The sequence below is a fragment of the Schistocerca piceifrons genome, chromosome 3 (genome assembly GCF_021461385.2).
Source record: "Schistocerca piceifrons isolate TAMUIC-IGC-003096 chromosome 3, iqSchPice1.1, whole genome shotgun sequence".
Taxonomy (NCBI): Eukaryota; Metazoa; Arthropoda; class Insecta; order Orthoptera; family Acrididae; genus Schistocerca; species Schistocerca piceifrons.
This window is the reverse complement of record NC_060140.1, coordinates 135236461-135259868: the sequence shown is the minus strand read 5'-3', so window position 1 is coordinate 135259868 and position 23408 is coordinate 135236461. Positions and strand designations below refer to the sequence as shown.

The 23408-nt window shown below is 39.1% G+C and overlaps 1 protein-coding gene across 1 annotated transcript in view; it reads right to left on the bottom strand.

The window, feature by feature from the left end:
- Positions 1-23408, bottom strand: part of LOC124789598 (cytoplasmic dynein 2 light intermediate chain 1) — an 84522-nt gene that overhangs the window by 43918 nt on the left and 17196 nt on the right. The window contains exon 5 of the mRNA XM_047257008.1: positions 18354-18422. Within this exon, the coding sequence (XP_047112964.1) occupies positions 18354-18422 (69 nt within the window). The remainder of the gene's footprint in view (positions 1-18353; positions 18423-23408) is intronic.

Genomic DNA, 23408 nt, shown 5'->3' with positions numbered 1-23408 from the left:
TCAGTGGTATACAGTCACTGCAAAGAAACTTCAAAAGGTACAGAGACCATTGCATAACATGTAACAAAGCAAAGCGCTATAGAAAGAGAGATGCTGATTGAAACATATTCGGCTGTCAATAGGGCAATGCATGAAGCCTTCAGTAACTGCTGTGTGCCAGAATATTATCGAAAGATAAACCAAGTTAGTATCCAGGCAACACGGAAAATGAAACTGATGGTCACAAATCAAAAGCAAAAATGCTTGACTCTGTTTTCAAATATTTCTTTACTAACCAAAACCCATGAGTACTGTCCCAATTAATATTCATACCACTGTAAAGATGTGTGAAGATAAGTGTCAGCTGCAATGAGAAACAGCTGAAATGATTAAAATTGAACTTCTACACTGGGTTAGCCCCTCCTTTAACCATAATATACCAAGGACAGGTCAAACATAAATCCGCGCCCACTGAATGGAAGAAAGCATAGGTCATTTCTGTCTGTAAGAAAGGAACAGAAGTGATTCACAAAACTACCATCCAATATCCTTGGCATCCGTTTGTTCTAATATCTTAGAGATTATTATGAGCTCAAAGGTAATGACATATGTCAAACACAATAACCTCACCCATGCCAAACACCAAGGATTCTGGAAACATAAATCATTTGAAACCAAACCCTTGCTTTTCTCACATGACATTCTGAAAACCATGGATCACGGCAGCCAGGTAAACAAAAAGTTTCTTGTCGTCCAAAATTTTATTTGACACAGTAACACACTTCCATTATTGAAAGTATCATCATATGAGGTATCAAATAAAATCTGTGACTGGATTGAGGATTTCTTAGTAGAGAGGACACAGTATGGATGGAGAATCATCGACTGATGTAGAAGTAACCTCAGGTGTGGCACAGAGAAGTGTGCTGAGAGCCTTGCCATTCATATTCTATGCTGTTTATAGTGAAAAAGGTTGACATTGGCTGGCATGTTGCTGAACTTGTTACTGGCAAGAATGGTGCTCCTTTGTAACACAAGCACCCTCCCCTCCAACCAGGGAGGCAACAAATAATGGAAGAAGCAGCTGCAATCACAATACCCTCCAAGCACCTAAGGGACCGACAGGGTATACTTATGGACCAGAGAGCAATAGAGTGCATTGTGGAATGTGACAGACAAAAACTAAAGCCATTATAATAGTAGTAGACATAAATTTGGATAGATCTGGCAATAAGCATAGTTTTATTTAACAGTAGAAATAATTATGATGGTAGCAGGTAGTACTGTTTAGATAAAACTAAGTATTAGTGTATATCAAATAATTTGGATAAGAATCATTACAGCTTGAGTTTAAATTATAGGTAACAGGCTACAATGGAATGAAATGAATAAGTTATTGGGAAAAAATGAGTTATCTGTTCATATTGTGTATTAATGACCTCCAAACAAAACAGGGTGTTTATAAATGAATATCAGGGTTTTAATGCTTTATAACATTTATTATTTTAAACTTACAGTTATAAATGATATGTCAAATGAAAGAGCAACTCAAACAATTTTACCAAGAACCTTATAAATGTTCAATGTGAGCACCATTTGTCACATGGCACACATCAAGTCTATAGCCGAGTTCTTCCCAAACATTGATAAGTGTGTCTTCAGTGATTGTAGCAACAGCTGCTTCAAACTGGTTTCTTAATTCAGGGAGATCTGCTGGTAGCAGAGGCACATACACACAATCCTTGATGAAGCCCCAAAGGAAAAAATCGCATGGTGTTAGGTTGGGTGAATGTGGAGGCCATGCAAAGCAAGCTCTGTCATTGGGCCCCATGCGGCCTGTCCAGCACTCGGCTATAGAGTTGATGTGTGCCGTGTGACAAATGGTGCTCACATTGAACATTTATAAGGTTCTTGGTAAAACTGTTTGAGTTGCTCTTTCATTTGACATATCATTTATAACTGTAAGATTAATGTGATAAATATTATAAAGTGTTCCAACTCCGATATTCATTTATAAACACCCTGTATTAATAATGATGCCAGACTATTTGCAGATGGTATAGTTATCTAGAATGAAGTAGTGTCTGACAAAAGCTGCACAAATATTTAGTCAGATCTTGATAGGATTTTAATGTGGTGCAAAGATGGGCAACTTGCTTGAAATGTTCAGAAATATAAAACCATTCACTTCACAAAATGAAAGAATAATGTGGTCTTCTATGACTATAATACCAATGAGTCACATTTAGGGTCACCCAACTCATACAAATACTTGGGTGCAACAATTTGTAGGGAAATGAAATGGAACACTCACACAGCCTCACTTGTAGGTAAAGCAAGTGGCAGACTGCTGTTCATCAGCAGAGTACAAGGGAAACACCATCAGTCTGCAACAGAGATCCATATTCAAATACTGCTCACATGTATGGGACCCATAACAAATAAGATTACAATGGGATATTGAATTTCTACAAAGGAGAGCAGTACAAATGCTCACAGGTTTCTCTGACCTGTGGGAGATGCTGAAAGAACTGAACTGGGAGAAGCGTGAAGTTAGACACAAACTATTCAGTGAAAGCCTATTTATAAAATTTCTAGAAACAACTTAAAAAAAATGAGGACTCTATGAAAATAGTACAATCCCCCACATTACTTCCATAGGGATCACAAAGATAAGGTTAGTCCAATTACAGGAATCACAGAGGTGACTAAGAAATCATTCTTCCTGCACTCTATATGTGAATGGAATGATACAATGGGAAGTACCTTCTGCCACGCACTTTACAGTAGTTCACAGAGTGTAGAAGTCTCTGCATCAATCAAACACAAGTGACTGACTTTACCCATGTTTGTTTTGTACAGCGACATTGTTGTAGCCATATTGTTTCTGTATTAACTTCAGCATACCAAGCTGTGACTTGTGCAGTGTTTTATATCTGTGACAAAAATTTGTCATAATCAGTCCATGGTCCTTCAAGCAAGATACCATCAGTTCCCACCACTTCTGTTTGTAGAAGGAGATCAGCCTGGATTTGAGGTCAAACTTTTGATATGATACTCAATGTCATAAAATTCTGTGATATGAGAAAACAGCAGAATAAACTGCTCCACCATTTTCACAATCAAGAAGAGAGACACTTTGTACACAGGGAAAATACTGACCAGAGTAGAGAATAAAGTGAAGTTGAAATACATTGGATCTTTTGCTGCTGTACGTGGACCACGCCTTTCTGTAATAGCTGTTCTGAATTTCATTATTAATGAAGCTGATGCTTTTGTGTGGGGTAGCAGATGGCTGACTGTTGCTTTTGTTCAGTGTGGAAGTATTTCAGAAATTGGTGGAATTACAAGTTTTAATGATAGTGAAGTAATTACCTATTGTGCTTTTGATGTTTTGAAAGTGTTTAAATTTAGCAAAACACATTCCCGTGATTTCCCACAACTGCTTGGAAGAAATAGTTAATTTATGGTAGTTTTTTATTCAACAGTCCTTCAATAAAATCACTTGTTTCATTGGAAATAATTTAGTATTTATATTTGATTACTGCTAAAGCACTTTGTACAGAATCACAGTTCCATATTGCATGGACAACAGGATATATTTGTAGCTTATTTCTCATTAGTCATGCAGAATATGGTCAATATTCTAAGGGATCTATTTCTTCTCTTTCATTTCTTTCAGATGGTTGGTACTATCTAACAAGACAGAGGCACTTTCAACAAATGTGTAATATAGGATACAACACAAGACTTCTCCGTGGCATAAAAAGTTGACTAGTGTGAGGAAACTAGTGTCAGTTCTGCAGAGAAAGACAGGCTGGAGATGGAGCAGCATCTCTTTGAGGAACCTTTTGTAATCATTGCATTTAATTTTGAAGAATGGTTCAAGCAAGCAATCTGTGTTACTAGAATGTGGAGACATCAGGAACTGGTATTTCCAATTCATTGTGCACAAGAAGAAAGCTGAAAAAAATTTATCACAGCTACAAAGCTAAATGGAAAAGCTACGCGGTTCTGGACAAAATCAGCTCATGACAGTTACAAAACCAGATGAACTTGACAGTCATCGAAAATACCCACTGTCATAATAGGTAGCTCAAGGCCTCCACTCCCAGCCTTGCCCCCACTGAAATATGGCACAAAAGTGACAATGACTGACTGGCTATGGAAGCTACTGCAACAAGAGCATGTGGCAGAAAACTGAATTTCCACTGAAACAAGAGCATGTGGCAGAAAACTGAGTTTCTTTACTCGACTGCATAAATCAGCTGAGAAATCCTTTCCTGTTGATGAAATGGCTATAGGCAAAAGCCATATAATAGTCACCCTGCTGCTTTATCTTCTGTAGGCACTCCTCAAACCACTTTTCTAGAGTCTGTCACATCTGCAGTTCCTCAAATTCTACGAGATGATGTCCATGCAGAGGTTTCTTCATCGCCTGAATAAGTGATAATCAGAGTGGTTCAGTCAGGAGAATACGGTATGTGTGGCAGTATCTGAACCCATTTTAGTGAAGGCAGCCATGGTTTTCTGACTCATGGGGATGAGTGTCACCATGCTGCAAGAGCATTTTTCATGATGGTGCACACTCCCCACACACTGTCACCAATCACCTGTGAATATTTGCATTGTTTACATCCTCCTTCCACAGAAACCACATCCTCCAGCACTGTGCTTTATGATCACATTCTGTGTTGTTCGCTCAAGTAATGATAGCAGTTACGAAATTGAGCTGTATTGTGCAGGGATTGCACGTCTAGTGTTTGTCCTGCCACTACATAATTGCAACAGTAATTATGAGTGAAATGGCATACCGTGAATGGTAGGCAAAAATAAAGTGTAAATCAATATGGAATGCCCCTCATAATTACTGTGTATTTTACCATTTTGTAATTCTTGTACTGTTGTTGTTGCGGTCTTCAGTCCAAGGACTGGTTTGATGCAGCTCTCCATGCTACTCTATCCTGTGCAAGCCTCTTTATCTGCAAATAAACTACTGCAACCTGTATCCTTCTCAATCTGTTTACTGTAGTCATCTCCTGCTTCCCTCTACAATTTCTACACCCCACAATTCCCTCCAGTATTCAATTCGTGACTCCTTGGCGTCTCAGAATGTGTCCTATTGACTGACCCCTCCTTTTGGTCAAGTTGTGCACAAATTTCTTGGCTCATTACCTCCTCATCCTTGTACTATGTGTGATGTTACACAGGCATCATGCACAAAGCCATAGTCAGTTGTGGTTGAGCAGTTAAGGTATACTGTTGCTACGTGTTACTAAGTGCCTGGCACTCAACACACAAACTTCTATATCAATTCCAAGTCAGTCGGTAGTGAACATTCAATCACTACAGTTACTACATTATTAGTCAATGTCGAGCAGTCATTTAGCACAACTATTATGTCATTCAACTTGTTCATTAAGTGAAGTAGTTGGCACTTGATAATTATCACATAATGTTCTCTGTTAGTCAGACGTGGAGGAATACTCAAAGAGCAAAGTTACTATGTCAGTTATGTGTGTTGTCACCTGTCAAATAATGTGAGTAGTTGGCCTGTGTTATATTAACTGTCAAAATTATTAATTCAAGCTGATCATCATATGTTTAAAGTAGTGAATGTAAAGAGCTAAACAGTAAATCTGACAATGTTATGGTGAATCATTATTAACTACTTAACTTGCCCTAGAGCCATCCACAGGAGATTGCAGAAACAAATATGTATAAGACTTAAGAGGTGTCAAAATAGGTAAGTAACACTAAAAGGTCAAAGATATTTACAGCTGAATACTGTGGTAATGCTCCTCTGTCATCATAACTTCTGATGTAAGTAGCAGCTATCGGGCTGCCATGTGCTGCAGTTGCAGCTCCAGCATGGTGCCCATACACAAGGGTGTGCTGTCCTTGGGGCCTTATCAGAGGTCATCACTGGCACTGCAACTGGTGCCATAGCAAGCAGAAGACATAACAACGGCCTATATTTAAACCCATTGTCTAGCCATCATTTTCCGCTCAGATACTGCCTTTGTACTGTGCTTTGCGAACGTATGTTACCCTGCTGGTTTCTGCACTTTTCTCTGGCTTAGCTCTTTGGCCTTGCGGGTTGTGTGATTACTGTAATTACATATTCTGTGTCAATAAACAACTATCTGTGGTGCATTATATTTTCTTGTATGAGTTGCTACACAAGCAATGACAAGTGGGTCACACTCTATGTGTGGACTGTGTTTTGCTACGTTTGAACTGTGCTATGATAACTTTGAATTGTGCTACGATAAACTTGAACTTTGCTACAATGAATCCAGTGCTGTAAGAACTCCACAACTACAAGGAACAAACAGAGGAACCACAAACAGAGAGCCATCCACCCTTTTCCAATCTTTTGATGAAGCAGCCTGTAATGATACAAGTATCTTTACAACTCTATATACCATCATATTTTAGTCATACAAATTTTTGTGCAATAGTTTCATTATAATAGTTGGCAACAAGTAAACATCTGTCTGGTAATAAAAGTGATAGAGGCAGCAGATAGCACCTTAAAGTAAGTATATGTCATTTAGTGGCGATAGTAAAAACCCAACATAGCATATGTAGCAACCAAGAGTGCTCCCACCAAGTGAGTAACTGTGCTGTGTAAACTGATATGCATATGTGTGAATCATACTGTTTGAATAATTGTTTGGGTATTGTTTTATATAATTCGTTCGAGCAAAAATGTTATCTGCAGTATAAAAAAGGTATGTGAATATTAATTTGCGTAGTAATGGCTTCAGTATTAAGTCAGACTCATTAGAAGCATCCCTACGTATCCATATAGGTGGGAAAGTTACCACCATTTTTGGTGAAGAGGTTGTAGAAGTCTGTACTCAGTCTTGTGCAGATTTTTGAATAAGGGACATGTATAACAGTGTGTGGTGGAATTCTGAACTTATTAGCAAGAATAGCCTCCAATGGATGAGCTATAAAAGCTACTTGTATTTTCACAGAGTATTTAAGTAGTGATAATACACAGAAGAAGAGGTGGCTACAATTAACTGCCAGTTTTAAGCTAGTGCATGCCGGGTAACCTTAAGCACTATGCTATATCAAGATATATTTAAGAAATACCACAGTATTAACAACATTACATCAAGCCACAACTGTAAGTCACTAATTCTTCATCTTATGGCACTTCTGGCCAGAGGCTTTATAATAGTTTACCATCAGTACGAAAGACGAAAACATGATTTTTATTTGTGATATCAATGTGATGTAGACTTTGTACCAGGAAGACGTATTGTTCTGTAAAAGCCATGACCTAACTGCTGTGTAAGAGTTAAGTAATAAATGAAAAGCAATAGTTTGCTTTTGTTCTACAGTATTACTTTTATTGTATTTACATGACAAAAGTTAAGTAATATATGTGTGGCTATTGTTTAAATCAAAAGTTTTCTTTCCAGTGTGTTTATTTACGTACTAAGTAGGAGTGTCCTTTTTCCTGCCAAACATATATTACAAACCTCACATTTTCAATGATTGAAGCTGGTGTATTAGTTTGTAATATAAATCATTGGTAATTATGTACGTCAAGACAACTGTGTACAACCAGTCATAAATATTTACCTGCTAAATTCTTTAAAAAAGTAGTACAGACACCAGAAGACAGTGACAAAAGACATTGTGATATCATATTATTCTCAGTAGCAAATACTGTGGTGGATTTCAGTCTATACAATTTCTAGAGTTATAGTTTATGTGACAAATCTAACTTTCTGTTTACTTAAAGTACAGGATGAAGTGATATTTTAACTTGAAAGCATAATATTTAAAAAGGGGCATATCATTGAGAAAATGCAACGTCTGCTTTAATACTGAGAAGTGCTGCAAATGCAACTAGTTTTTTGAATTTAATGTTTGTAGATACACATTGAGAAAACATCCACCACAGTAGCTAAGCATCCTCATGTTTAACGGGTTTAATTACTATAATATTTCACTATACATTTTTGTAGGTTACATTCCTGAAAGTGATATTTTGTGAAGGTACAACAGCTAATATTCCCGGTGGAAATCTTATGCCTATGTGTTATTCATCTTAGTCCATAAAGTTATGTAGTCATCGCCTCTGAGTGCTGACCATATACAGTGTTCTGCTCTCCTCTGCATTTTCTTTATACAATTGTAATTATTTTATTTATTTAAAATTCCTTCCATGTGGTAGCGTGCATGCTCTATAAACTAGAGAGCGATTAGCAGCAGAGTTGCTGAGCACCTACTGCATGTGATTGTCCACCCAAATTAAATGAGTCCAATTGCCAATTTCAGTCAATTGCAGCAATTAGGTAGTCCATATTAGGATAGTTCCGGATGGGACATTGCAAGCTGAGGAATGGGAAACTTGTAAATCAAAGGTAGCACCAGCACTTCTCCACTTTTAAGGTAACTAACAAAGCAAGTATTAAAGGCCTGTTTCTTTCTTGGATTAAGCAACAGACTTATTGGTTGTTATGTAAACTGGGGCCTCTCACCGAATTTGCCAATCTGTCTTTTCCACAGATGCATGAATTGTTAACCAAACATTATCATAGGTGTGAGGATAGAGTTTTACTATTGCCAGCAGCAGCCTACTCAATTATACCACACCTGGATAGCAGAACTGCAAGGGCTAAGTCACAAGTTTTGGTCTACGTCAGTTTTGTATAAAGAATACTATGCTAGTTCCATAGTTAGAGTCACCATTATTCGGTCAGCCCATGGCAAAGACATACCTCAGCAAGCCCTCAATCTGGTGATTCTACTTTGGAGTAGGTCTTACAAACTGAGCATTCCTTTGAAATTTCCTGGCCAATGGACCAACAACTAGACAGCTGGGCCAGCGTAGTGGCAGTACGAGCAGAGTTTGACAGTCAACAAACTTTGTCATTCACTGACACTCCGCCTAAAACCCAGGAAATAGCATTTATTCACAGCAAGACATGGACTGTTTCCTCCAAATTTGCTCACAGTGCAGACCAGTACAAGATGACAGATGATGGCCACTTCCCTCTCACCCACAGTGTTTTTTGCAGCATGCCAGGACAATCAGCACTCATATGTGAGCCTTCCATAAATAGCAACAAAAGTGCCACATTGCAAAGTGTTAATTGTGCTACCTCTCAGCACGCCAACTGGCAAAATGACTTAGCAATGGACATCCACTTCATCCAGACAGTCACTAATTCCAACTTAGCAGGGACAAATAAATTGTTTATTTCCTTGCATATTGGCCATCAAAAAATTGTTCAAATGGGTCTGAGCACTATGGGACTTAACTTCTGAGGTCATCAGTCCCCTAGAACTTAGGACTACTTAAACCTAACTAACCTAAGGACATCACACACATCCATGCCCGAGGCAGGATTCGAACCTGCGACCGTAGTGGTCGCGCGGTTCCAGACTGTAGCGCCTAGAACTGCTCTGCCACTCCGGCCGGCTATTGGCCATCAGCCAATAACATTTCAAGTGGACATGGGGGCAGCTGTCTCTCTGATCATGTACCAACTTACCTAAAATTAGTTGGTTCAGCACTGACCCCCATGAAAATGAAGTTAGTTACAACAAACACAGCAACCTCATCAAAGGTGAATTTACAGTAGAAGCCCCTTACAAAAATTTCAGTTGTAACATCACACTCCTGGTGATAAACAGCAATATCATTTCCCTTTTGAGCCTTCTGTTCCTTGGGCTTTATCATTCACAATGCAGTTAATCTTGTTACAGAAGAAGTCCCTTTCTAAAAATTAGAACAGGTCTGTTGTGACTTCCTTGAAATATTTTCCTTCAGGCTTGGAAAAACGAATAATTTTGAAGCACATACTACTCTAAAGCCACTGGCCAGTCCTCATCTTTTCTGTGCTAGGCCCATAAAGAAGACTCCATGAGAGCAAGACAGGAACTGGACAGGTTCACAACTTTGGCAGTGATTGAGCTGATTGCAAACAGTCAGTGTGCAATACCACTCATAATAACTATCCAATAAGTTGCACCTCTGTGTGGATTCTGATACTGTTAATGCACAGACAATTACAGATACGTACACTATTCTACGGATGAATGAATTACTGGCAAAACTTGAGGGTGGCTGATACTTCTCTCTAAAATAGATCTGGCAGACATGTACCTCTAACTTCTGATGGATGAACAGCCCCAACAAATCATGGTACTTAACACACCTTTTGGGCTATCTATATACAAGCACTTACCTTTTGCTGTAGCCAAAGTCCCTATGATCTTTCAATGATTCTTGGAGTAACTAACAGAGCAGGTCCCTTCTTCCATAAACTACTTTGACAACATTGCCGTCACAGGAACTATAAGGGAGGGACACTTACACAATCTCTGGATACTTTTTCAAGTCCTGCAAGATACTGGTCTCAAAAGAAACTTATAAAAGTCAAAATTTTTTCAACGATCTATTGAATATCTTGGCCATGTAACACCAAAACATGGCTTTAAGTTGATTAATCAACATGCTGCTGTTATCAAGAAACTTCTACGAACAGTCAACATCAATGACAAACAGTCCCTTATGGGAAAGGTCAAGTACTATAGTAAATTTATTTCACAAGCAGCTCAAATTTTGAATCCTTGAAACACACTATGTTGCAAAGGGGTTTCTTTCATTTAGTCAGAGGAGTGTGAAGAGGCATTTCGCATTCTTAGAAACAAATTTCACTCTTCCTTAAGCTAGGCTATTTTCCAACCAGGCAAGCCATTGCTCCTGGCCACTGAAACCTGACAAAACAGTATCAGGGCAGTTTCATCACATTGCGATGCCAATGGTTCCAAGCAGCCAATAGATCTTGCATATAAAACATTGAATCCAGTCCAAATGAATTACTCACAGAATGAAAATGAAGCTCTAGCTATAATATATGCAGTTAAGAAACTTCATGTATCCCTTCAGGAATAAAAAACACTGATTTCCTAGTTCGGACCCTCTTTCAGTTACCATATAAGACAGCACAGCATTTTCAATGTTGGGCACTTTTTTTTGAGTCAATGTAGCTATGAAATTCATTTGCACACTACAACCCAACACACAAATGCTGACACATCATCTACCTATGGGCCGGGGCTTCGTTGTTTGACACTATAGAATTGTCATCTTTCATTTGAATGAGGAAGATCACCTCACAATAGACACCTCCCCATCACCAGTTCCTGCATTCCCAAGGGCATTGCCACTAATGCTGTTTTGCAGTGTGTCCATGACCATGTCTTGCTCAGCTGGCCAGAATATCCTTCAACAAAATCAGACCCTGCGTATCACTATTTTTCATTATGCCATTACTTCATTTTGGCCGACAGCATTATTTTGCTCGGAACTGAATGTAAAGCTCCAAAAGTGGTTGTACCGGCAGCATTCTGCCTGGAAACCCTGAAGTTGCTTCATCAAGGTCACTGGGGGATGTCACTTGATAAACCACTAGCCCACTGTCATGTCTACGGGTAAGGTGTTGACATGAAGCAACTCAAGCTTTCCTGTGAGAAGTGCACCGAACAACAAGCTGCTCTGCTAGAAGTTTTTTCTTCCTGGTCTACAGTCACCCAACCATAGGTGTGGGTAGAGTCCCTGCAGAATACCATGGAAGATAGATGTGCAGACATCAGGAAACACAAGGGGAAAGCGGTAATGACAGGGGCTGCAGGCAGGCACTGTAGGGGATATGTCGAGTGCTGGAGAGAAATTGCTGTTCTAAACTACAACCTACTCTCACTTTTTTTTTTTCGTAAATATTAAGTGGGGCCCCTCCACACCCACACTTGCATGGTGACCATTCAAAAGCTCTGTCACCTCTGCTTTGGTTAGATCCCAAAATAAGTCTAGCGAAAATGCAGTGACTTATTTTTGCACAGCTTGTTCACTGTCTGTAACTTTCAGAGAAGTGTCATGAGTGATGAATTTTTAGTAAAACCTACACATTTCTCTTGTCATGTTAAAATCTTCTTGTTTTGCCAAAACACAGCAGAGTTTACACACTCTCACCTCAATAAGATGTTGTACAGATACAACTGGGAGAGAATTCTGAAACAGTAGTCTATTAAGTGAGGAACTGAGGAAAAATATAATCAGTATCTTATGAAAAAGCACATCCTTGGTGCAAAATAAATGTGTAACATCTCCATTTATGTTGTTCTGTAGTATTTCTCATTTCACCAACTATCGATGGCCTTTAAAAATTAGATTCTTTAATCCAAAAAAATCTGTAGTTAGTGGAATAATACAGTAGATAATGAAGTTTCGTGTAATAACCATGTTGCAGAATACTTTCCTCTTTCCTTGTTGTCATTTGCCAAAGTCTCATTTTGATAACTCAAACCGTTTATGAAATATGAAGAATGTTGTGGATATTTCACCCTGGAATTACTGCTGGCACAGTGTGATTGCAGATGAGTGTGCTACGTCATATCAATTTTGTCAACATTGGTGACAGATACAGATGTCCACCCATCTCTAAAGAAAACAGCAAAACATTATGTAATGTGCACCAAAGGCAAAACCATAGGAACCCCTATTTTTCATTGCAAACTTTTTTGAATCTTGCACAGTGTGTTACTTCCACATAAATATCACAATAACTATAACCATTAATGAAATTATGTGCACATCATAATGGACCTGATATATAAAGTTACAAGGAAAGCAAAAAGATTTTTGTTTACCAAATTGTTTCTGTAAAGTCATTTGAGAAAGAGTGCAGCAGGGCATGTGCCTCAATTCCATCGTCACTGACCAGCCAAAAGGTAGCAGGGACAGTCAGCCTCCTCTTCTGAATAAACAAATGAACGTGTCCAGCACTTTGGATGAAAACTGGTCACTGCTCATCAGCCACGGACTATTATCGCAGATAATGTTCCCAGTTTGTGGCAAACACTTTTGAGATCTTTTGCAAGCAAAACAGTATTCAGCACCTTATGTTCCCCTCCTCCCAGCCCCACTCCAATTGAGGAGAGGAGCATCCGGTCCATGCATTCAAGCAACAAATTAAGAAATACAAGGTCTGCTCAAAAATTATGGAACTTTGTCCACAAAATGTTTCTATACTTACCTTTTGCATAGTCTCCTTTGACATACTCTCCTCCACAATTAAACACTGCTCTCAATCCTGCTTCCACTTCCAGAAGAAGTCTTGGTATGCCTCTTGCTGGATTATGTGAAGTGCCTGTTGCAAATTTTCTTTTATCTCATCTATTTTTGCAAACCTTTGTCCTTTCAATATGGTTTTACAACTCTGGAAATTAAAAAAAATCCATAGGGGCCAAGTCTGGAGAGTACAGAAGATGAGGCAGCACTGTGATTTCATTTTTTGTGCAATAATCACACACCAAGAGGGATGAACGTGCGGGTGTGTTATTGTGATGAAAGAGCCATGATTTGTCTCAGCACATTTCAGGCTGTTTCTTCTCACATTTTCTCACAGGTGTCACAACACAGCCTGATAACACTGTAAATTAACATTTGTCCCTGTGGCATGAATTCATGATGAACAAATCCTTCAAGTCAAAGAAAACTATCACCATGCCTTTGACATTTGACCTGACCTGATGAGCTCTTTTTGGTCTTGGAGAATCTTTCCTGACCCATTGTGAAGACTGAACTTTGGTCTCGACATCGTAACCGTAGGCCCATGTCTCATCGCCAGTTATGATCCTATTAAGGAACATCTCATTCGCATTTGCACAATCCATAAGCTCTTCACAGACCGTGAGGCAAAGCTTCTTCTGGTCTTGATGCATGAGCCATGGAACAAACTCGGTGGCAACACTATGCATTCCAAAATGCCGTGTCAGTGTTTCATGACATGATCCAACTGAAATGTTACATTATTCTGCAATCTCCCAGACAGTCAGTCTTCGATTGGAACACACAATTTCATTGATGTTCCTGACATGAATAACGGTGTTAGATGTCGAAGGGCATCCTGAATGAGGATCATCTTTAACTTCCGTCTGCCCATTTTTAGACCATGTCAACTACTCATAACACCAAGTATGGCTTAAGCATTCATCACTGTGCGCTTCCTATATCATCTGGTGTGTCTCTGTAAAGGTTTTCCTGAATTTAACACAAAATTTAATGCAGACATGTTGCTCCTCTGACTCTGCCATCTTGAAGTTAGCACACAGGCATGTGCAGGGATGTCAACTGCATTTCGCTCCAACACAACACACAATTGGCATGAAATTGTGAGTACTATGGAATTCTTTGAACAGACCTTGTATGTAGTCAATACTCCAACAGAAGAGGCTCTTGAGCTCTTATAGAATGCTGGGGAGACGAGTTCAGCAGCCCTTTTTCATTGCCACCAGCCCCACTCTCTGTTCCACCTGCTAATCCCATCACCTTGTCTGTCAAAAGCGCACCCATCATCAATATCCCAGAAGGGATCCTAAAATCTGGGCCCACACCTCTGACCAGCACATGGCTTGTCACCAGAACAAACTGTATCCTTGCTGTTATGAACGCCCATCAGCTGAGCTTCACCAGTGATAGTCAGTAGGCCCTACACCATCCCACCAGCAGCCTCCTTTTGTTGCCGATCCCTCCATCCTGCTGTCTGATGCCTATGCTATCCAGTTTCAGAAATGACACCTTTAGATCCAACATGATTCAGGTTTCTCCCAGACACTCCAACTGGTGGCATGCCTCGAGCAGCTGCACAGAGGAATGGGATATGGAAATGCAGCCCAAACCTGCGGTAGAGCACCCAGAAATTCCGACTGCCTTACCAGCACCATATCGTCACAAGGGCAGCTCCCGACCAGGCTGCTACTTCCAGTACTCGGTTGTGCCAGTCAACAGGGAACTTTTTTCACCTCTACCACATCCAGGGGTCGAACCCATGGTCACCCGTGAAACTGCTGCCATGTGGCACTGGCAACACCACCAACACCAATCATCCTTTTGTGACTCAAACCAAAGTTCATCTGTGAGGTCGCCAGCCTGCAGGGGCATTTCCTTCTCTGTTTGCATGGCAGACTCAGGCGCACCAGCTGGCCATCACCTCTCGCATATGGGAAGGACAGTGGTAACATACCTGCATCACCCCAACTTCCACATTATCCCAGGACACTTGTACCAGCTACCATGCCGCAGGGCATCAGAGTTGGTGCACCAGTGCAGTGCCCATACACCAGGATACACTGTGTATCATCTGAAGGTGGGGCATCATCAGGGGCCACCACAGACACTACCACCAGTTATCATAACGAGCAGCTGATGTATCAACTGCAGGCATTTAAAACCGCTCTCCTCTTGTCTTGCCATAATTTGCTGCTTAGACACTGTCTATGTACTGCACTTTGCAAACATGTGTTATCCTGCTGGTTATTGGAATTTTCTCTGGGTTAGTTATTTGGACCTGCAAGTTGTTCAATTACTGTTGACCCTCCATCATGCTGGTTGGACACACAATGATGGTGCTAGGGATGAAGGGAAACAGGCATATTCCATATTTCTAGATTTCCAGAAAGCATTTGACATGGTGCCCCATTCCAGGTTGTTAAAAAAGGTATGAGTATATGGAATAGGGTCACAGATATGTGAGTGGCTGAAAGACTTTTTAAGTTATAGAACTCAGAAAGTTGTCCTCAACAGCGAGTGTTCCCCAAAAACAAGAGTATCATCAGGAGTGCCCCCTATTGTGATTATTTTTGTTGTTGTTGTTGTTGTTGTGGTCTTCAGCCCAGAGACTGGTTTGATGCAGCTCTCCATGCTACCCTATCCTGTGCAAGCTTCATCACCTCCAAGTAACTACTGCAACCTACATCCTTCTGAATCTGCTTAATGTATTCATGTCTTGTCTCACTCTACGATTTTTACCCTCCACACTACCAATCCCTTTCAACTGCTCTTCCAGGTCCTGCTGTATCTGATAGAATTACAATGTCATCAGCAAACCTCAAAGTTTTTATTTCTTCTCCACGGATTTTAATTCCTACTCCAAATTTTTCTTTTGTTTCCTTTACTGCTTGCTCAATATACAGACTGAATAGCATCAGAGATAGGCTACAACCCTGTCTTACTCCCATCTCAACCACTGCTTCCCTTTCATGCCCCTCGACTCTTATAACAGCCATCTGGTTTCTGTACAAATTGTAAACAGCCTTTTGTTCCCTGTATCTGATCCCTGCCACCTTCAGAATTTGAAAGAGAGTATTCCAGTCAACATTGTCAATAGCTTTCTCTAAATCTACAAATACCAGAAATGTAAGCTTGCATTTCCTTAATCTAACTTCTAAGATAAGTCATACTGTCAATATTTCCTCATGTGTTCCACCATTTGTATGGAATCCTGATCTTCCCCAAGGTCAGTTTCTACCAGTTTTTCCATTCATCTATAAAGAATTTGTGTTAGTATTTTGCAGCTGTGACTTATCAAACTGATAGTTTGATAATTTTCACACCTGTCAACACCTGCTTTCTCTGGGATTAGAATTATTATAGTCCTCTTGAAGTTGGAGGATATTTAGCCTCTCTCATACACCTTGCTCACCAGATGGTAGAGTTTTGTCAGGGCTGGCTCTCCCAAGGATGTCAGTAGTTCTAATGGAATGTTGTCTACTCCCAGGACCTTGTTTCAACTCAGGTCTTTCAGTGCTCTGCCAAACTCGTCATGCAATATCATATCTCCCATTTAATCATCATCTATGTCCTCTTCCATTTCCATAATATTGCCCTCCAGTACATCGGCCTTGTATATACCCTCTTAGGACTGTTTTCCATCTGAGCTCTTGATATTAATACAAGTGGTTCTCTTTCCTCCAAAGGTCTCTCTAATTGTGATAGGACCACTATTATTCTCTGTATACATAAATGATTTTGCGGACAGGATGGGCAGCAATCTGCAGTTTTTTGCTGATTATGCTATGGTGTACAGTAAGGTGTCAAAGTTGAGTGACTGTAGGAGTATACAAGATGACTTAGACAAAATTTGTAGTTGCTGTGATGAATGACAGCTAGTTCTAAATATAGAAAAATGTAAGTTAATGCAGATGAGTAGGAAAAATCAACTATTAATGTTTAGTCACATATTTAGTAGTGTCTTGCTTGAGACAGTCATGTTGTTTAAGTAACTGAGCGTAACGCTGCAAGTGATATGAGCACGTGAGGATTGTGGTAGGAAAGGTGAATGGTTGACCTCGGTTTATTGTGAGAATGCAAGGAAAATGTGGTTCATGTGTAAGGAGTCTGCATACAGGATGCTACTGTTACCTATTCTTGAGTACCACTTGAGTGTATGGGGTCCTTACCAAGTTGGATTAAAGGAAGACACTGAAGCAATTCAGAGGAGGGCTGCTAGATCTGTGTTACTGGTGGTTTCGAAAAACAAATTAGTGTCATGGAGACGCTTTGGGAACTCAAATAGGAATCCCTGGAAGGAAGGCAAAATTCTTTCCAAGGAACACTGTTGAGAAAATTTAGAAAAACGGCATTCAAAACTGACTGCAGAATGATGATTATGTTGCCTCCAATATACACTGTGTGTAAGGACCACGAAGATAAGATATGAGAAATTAAAACTCATACACAGGAATATAGACACTCATCTTTCCCTTGCTCTTTTTGTGAGTGGAACACGAAAGGAAATGACTAGTATTGGTGCGGGGTACCCTTCGCCACATGCTGTAAGATGCACTGTGGAGTGTGGATGTAGATGTATATTGCGTGTCCAGTCAGTACGATGGAGACGCACAGGTGTGACAGTGTGACTGTGACTGACTGTGTGTGTGTGTGTGTGTGTGTGTGTGTGTGTGTGTGTTTGTACTCTATCTTGTAAAAAGATTTATTCCAAAAGCTAGCACATTTTCTTTCTCTCTCACATGTGCCTGTCAATGACTCAATGTTTCCTTCCGCTATTCAGCCTGTGGTTTCCTATAGTCCTAGTATTAGCAGTTAGGATTAAATTAGATTAACACATCTATTTCTTAATTTCTAAAATTTGTAGGAAAGAGTACTTTCGTTAAAAATCTCAATAAATTAAGATAGTTTCAAACTCAGTAAGACATAAAATTTCAACAGTATTTAGCTTCACATGTAACTTCTCCTTCTATGTATGTATACAAAATTAAAAACATTGTTGTCTGTTATCTAAAGTTTCTGCATGAAAAAATCTGTCAATTCCAGTTGAGGACATTTAATCTGTATTAGCACAGGAACTCACATCAGCTATCACACGAAGAGTATTCTTAGAGTGCCTTTATAGTAGTATGAATGTCATGAAGGTCCCTCATCCTAAGAATTGGGCGAAACAACAGTAAGACATCCATAAAGTAAATGTTGTTACTAGAAAATGCTCAGTTTCCCTAAACTTAGTTAATTTTATATGGTTCACTTCACAAGAGCAACATACCTGGAACAGGTCATACTTCCCACCAAGAATCACAAGCTGCACTGGAAATGGGTCAAGGTATTCCTTGTCCTGCAAATTTGAGCAAATATTAGTTACTTTTAGTAGTAATATAAAATACAAAATATTGGAAAATTATTTTATGTGAATTTATTTATATATTTTCAATCCTCTTTGTATCTTTTAGACATTAAATGACATAATCCTGGTAGGAGATGAACAAAGAGTGTGAGTGGTTTCTGGAAAATCTGTAAGGAAAGGTAGTAAAGATGACAGCAAGTATCATCAGTGAAGTGTATCATATGCTATAAAATTGTGTTAAATGAATTAAGAATTTGCGCGTTCAATCATAAGTGGTGTCACACACATTGTTTCTCACGATCAGAAGTTCTAAATTAGTGCGACTGTGGTATGGAATGCAACGGGCAGGACAATGCCAGTGAAGTGCACAGTGCAGGTTTGCAAGTGAATGTAGATAATTAACTTAGGAAAGAACTCAATTATATTATAAAATATGCTGAAACGCTTGAAAACTTAGTAAGAAGTGTGAGAAATTCCTCAAAATCAAGCCTTCAAGAGTTCTTGAATACCAGTCAACTAAACAGCACACGATCACAACAAAAACATCAGAAATTACTTTAAAACTAAGTAATACGTTTAGTGTGGTTGAAAATAACACAGAGAAGAAATAATAATCGAATTGTACTATGATCCACATGGACAGTTCAATGATCAACACTAAATTTCACTTACAAATCAAAACAAATAGCTCTACTATTTGTAAACAAAACAAAAAACGCACATTAGAAAACAGACATGAAATCCTTATTCTAGCAGACAGCCATGGAAGAGGTGTAGCCAAAGTTATGAGTTTAACAAATCAGGATTCAAGGTACTAGGCATAATCAAACCAGGAGCAGCACTATGTGAAGTTTTAAATAGCTGTAAACAATCTATGACGAATGGCAGCACATGTGTAATGAAACTAAATGTGCTACAACAGTTTTAAAGCAAGTAATTTGCACAATGTCTGAAGTGAAATTTTTTGTTGTCTATATCTGTCATAGGTATGATCTCATGGAAAACTCTTGCGTGAATACTGAGATTATTACCACTAACAGACTTTTCACCAAGATATGTCGGGGGAGAGAGAGAGAGAGAGAGAGAGAGAGAGAGAGAGAGAAGAGAAGAGAAGAGAAGCTTTCGAAATGTGGTGCTACAGAAGAATGCTGAAGATGAGTAGATCACATAACTAATGCAGAGGTACTGAATAGAACTAGGGATAAGAGAAATTTGTGGCACACTTTGACTAGAAGAAGGGATCGGTTGGTAGGATATGTTCTGAGGCATCAAAGGATCACCAATTTAGTATTGGAGGGCAGCGTGGAGGGTAAAAATTGTAGAGGGAGACCAAGAGATGAATACACTAAGCAGATTCAGAAGGATGTAGGTTGCAGTAGGTACTGGGAGATGAAGAAACTTGCACAGGATAGAGTAGCATGGAGAGCTGCATCAAACCAGTCTCTGAACTGAAGACCACAACAACAACAATGTCAAGGTTATCCTAATGCTACATCTGTTGGGATAAATAGTTATTGCAGAGAGCATTTTACAGAGCATTGACTTCACAGAAACACGAAAGGGGAACACTATCACACTGCCTGAAATTGACCTTATTACAGTATGAACATTAGTGGAAATAGGAAGAGCTGATGTCCCACAATCATTGGTAACAACAGAAGATTCTTCAATGTTAGAAGAAGTAAAACAATCTGAGTGTTGTCCAGTAAAACAGCCAAATCAGCCAAATCATCAGTGGTGTCAGAATCATCAAAAATAGCTGAATCATTATCATCAGCAGCAGACGTACCACCTTCTCCAGTAGGCTCAAAAACAAGCACAACATCTGTGTCCAGCAATCAGAAGAACAGAGGCAAGACCAGTGGCACAAAATGCCACTCAGACATCATCAATAGAAGAAACATCAACACCATCAAAGCATCATTTACAAGCTTCATACGCAGCTTCAACATCCACAGTAACGTCAGTGCCAGCTGAAATTCCAGTTTTAAATGAAACTTCGGTCTCAGCAAAAATTCCAGTATCAATTGGAACATCAGTTACAAAAACAGATTCAGCATCAAAACTGGCAGTATCTCCAACATCCGCAGAAACATAAGCTTCAGAAACACCTCCAGCATCCACTGAAACAGCAGCTAAAGCAACAGATACAACAAGTATGGTGGCACCTCCAGGGGTAAGAAATACAAGGAGCAGGAAACGTGTAATTCTTAAGGATTTTTGGTACCCAGCCTCAACAAGGAACTGTCAGTAACTGTGGGAAGCATAAGTACAACCTCCTCTCAAGCTAATTTTAATAATTTAAAAATAATGAGCCTTAATATACAATGCATTAAAAATAAAATATTAGAACTTGAGATTGCAGCCAGTGAAGCTAGTACAGATTGTACTTGTATTCAAGAACACTGGTGCATGAGTTATGAACTAGAAAATATTTGCATTTCCCCATACAAATTAATAAGTCATTATTGCAAGAAGGGAACCAGACATGGTGGCGTCAGCATTTATGTAATACCTGGAGTAAAGATTAAAAATATGACTGTAACTGAATCCTTGAGCAAAGGAAAAGATTTTGAGGCTGCAGCAACACAGTTGAATATGCAAAAGAGTAAATTAATAATAATGTCAGTGTACAGATCACCATGTGGTGATCCTGAAATTTTTAGAAATAAGTTAGAGGCATTGCTTAACAGATAACATGATTAAAAAAATTAACAATAATTATAAGTGGAGATTTTAATGTCAACTTATTGACTGAAGGTGCATCCAAAGAGCAGTTCCTGAATGTTTTACGGTGCTTCAACTTGCATCCGCATATAACTAACACTACAAGAGTAACAAACTCTTCAAAAAGTCTCATAGATAATATTTTCACAAATATAGATGCCATAGATACAGACTGAATAAATGTTGACCTAGGAATATCTTATCACAATGCTGTGGTGTCACCGCCAGACACCACACTTGCTATGTGGTAGCCTTTAAATCGGCCGCAGTCCGTTAGTATATGTCGGATCCGCGTGTCGCCACTATCAGTGATTGCAGACCGAGCGCTGCCACACGGCAGGTCTAGAGAGACTCCCTAGCACTCACCCCAGTTGTACAGCCAACTTTGCTAGCGATGGTTCACTATCTACATACGCTCTCATTTGCAGAGACAACAGTTTAGCATAGCCTTCAGCTACGTCATTTGCTACAACCTAGCAAGGTGCCATATTCAGTTACTATTTCAAGAATGTATTCTGAACAGATAATATTGTGACTCATGTACTGTCAAGAGCGACATTCATCATTAATGGATTAAAGTTAAGTATCAAACTAATTACGTCCACTTTCTGAATTCCAATTCCTTGTCATGTTCCAGGCCTCACATCAGTATAGTTCTTCCCTCCTCACGCCAGCCTGCGTGAGCTAAAACACGTGCATTACGGCCTCCACTAGTAACACGGTGTTGGCTCTTCTGCCCACACAACAAATGCACTCACCCTTAAATTTTTCATGGCCCCTGTGACCAAAAATAGTTCGTATCCAATCCACAAAAGAACCTTCTCCACAAATAGTTGCAGTCACTTCATAAATACATTGATTAACTAATCATGGGCAGAAGTGCTGTTACAAACTAGCACAAATCTGCATATAACGTTTTTTCTTCCCTGTTTATGTTGAATTTTGAAATGTGTTTTCTTAAAAAAACTTGTAAAAACAAACTTACACAGGCATTTACATGCTAACTCCTGGATCAGAACACGTATTAGACATTCCTCCAGGACCATGAAAATGCTTAACTACAAACTGAAAAGTTGTACTGAGCCCAAGTTTAAAGAACATGTAACAAACTACAAAAATATATAGAAAAGTAATTACAAAAGCAAAATTAGTAAGTAATGATAAATTAATAAGAAAATCAGGTAATAAATCAAGAACTACTTGAGAAATTGTGAAAAGGGAAATAGGTAAAGGCCCCAAGGATCAGGAAATAATAGTCAAAAATAGTGAAAATATTGAATTAAAAGATGAATTACATAAACAATTACTTTTTAAGTGTACCTGTGCCATTAAGTAAAAACTTTACGAAACATGAGAAATTAACAGCCCCAAAAGTAAAGAGTAGTATGTTGTTAACTCCCACAAATGATAGTGAAATATTAAAGGTGATAAAGGGCCTAAAATCAAAAATGTCTGCAGGTGAGGATGAAGTGCCTGTGTCAATAATAAAAAAAGTTGCCCAACAAATTATAAAGCCCCTGGTACATATTGCCAATTTGTCTTTCAGTGAAGGTATGTTTCCTCAGAGGTTGAAACTTTCTAAGGTTAGACCTCTGTTTAAAAAAAGGAGATCAACACAAGGTAGAAAATTATGCACTAATATCCCTTCTCCAATCATTTTTCAACATTCTAGAGAAACTAATGAAAGCCAGACTCATATATTACTTACATGCTTACAAACTTCTGAACTGCAATCAACATGGCTTTCACTCAGGCCACAGCACAGAATTGGCTATCCACGCATACACTGAAGAGATTGTCAGGAATCTCAATACTAAAACATGTGTAATGGAATTAACTCAGATCTATCTAAAGCTTTTGATGCAGTAAACCACCAAATTCTGTTAAACAAGATGGAGGCAACAGGTGTAAGGGGAGTTGCAAGGCAATGGTTTGAATCTTACTTTAAGATAGAACTCGGGTGGTAGAAATCATCGCAGAACATAAAAATCAGAAAATCAAGTAGGTTTCAGATGCAAAGACACTGGAACTAGGAGTCTCACAGGGCAGTGTTCTTGGTCCCTTACTATTCTTAATTTATATAAATGACATAAAAAATTCAAATATTTCTACCAAAACAATGTTGTTCGCAGATGACACGAGCGTAATTATAAGTGATGATAAAAAATCATTAACCACCACAGCTGACATAGTCCTGAAATATATACAACAATGGTTTAATGCTAATGAATTGACACTAGTTGCTGTTGT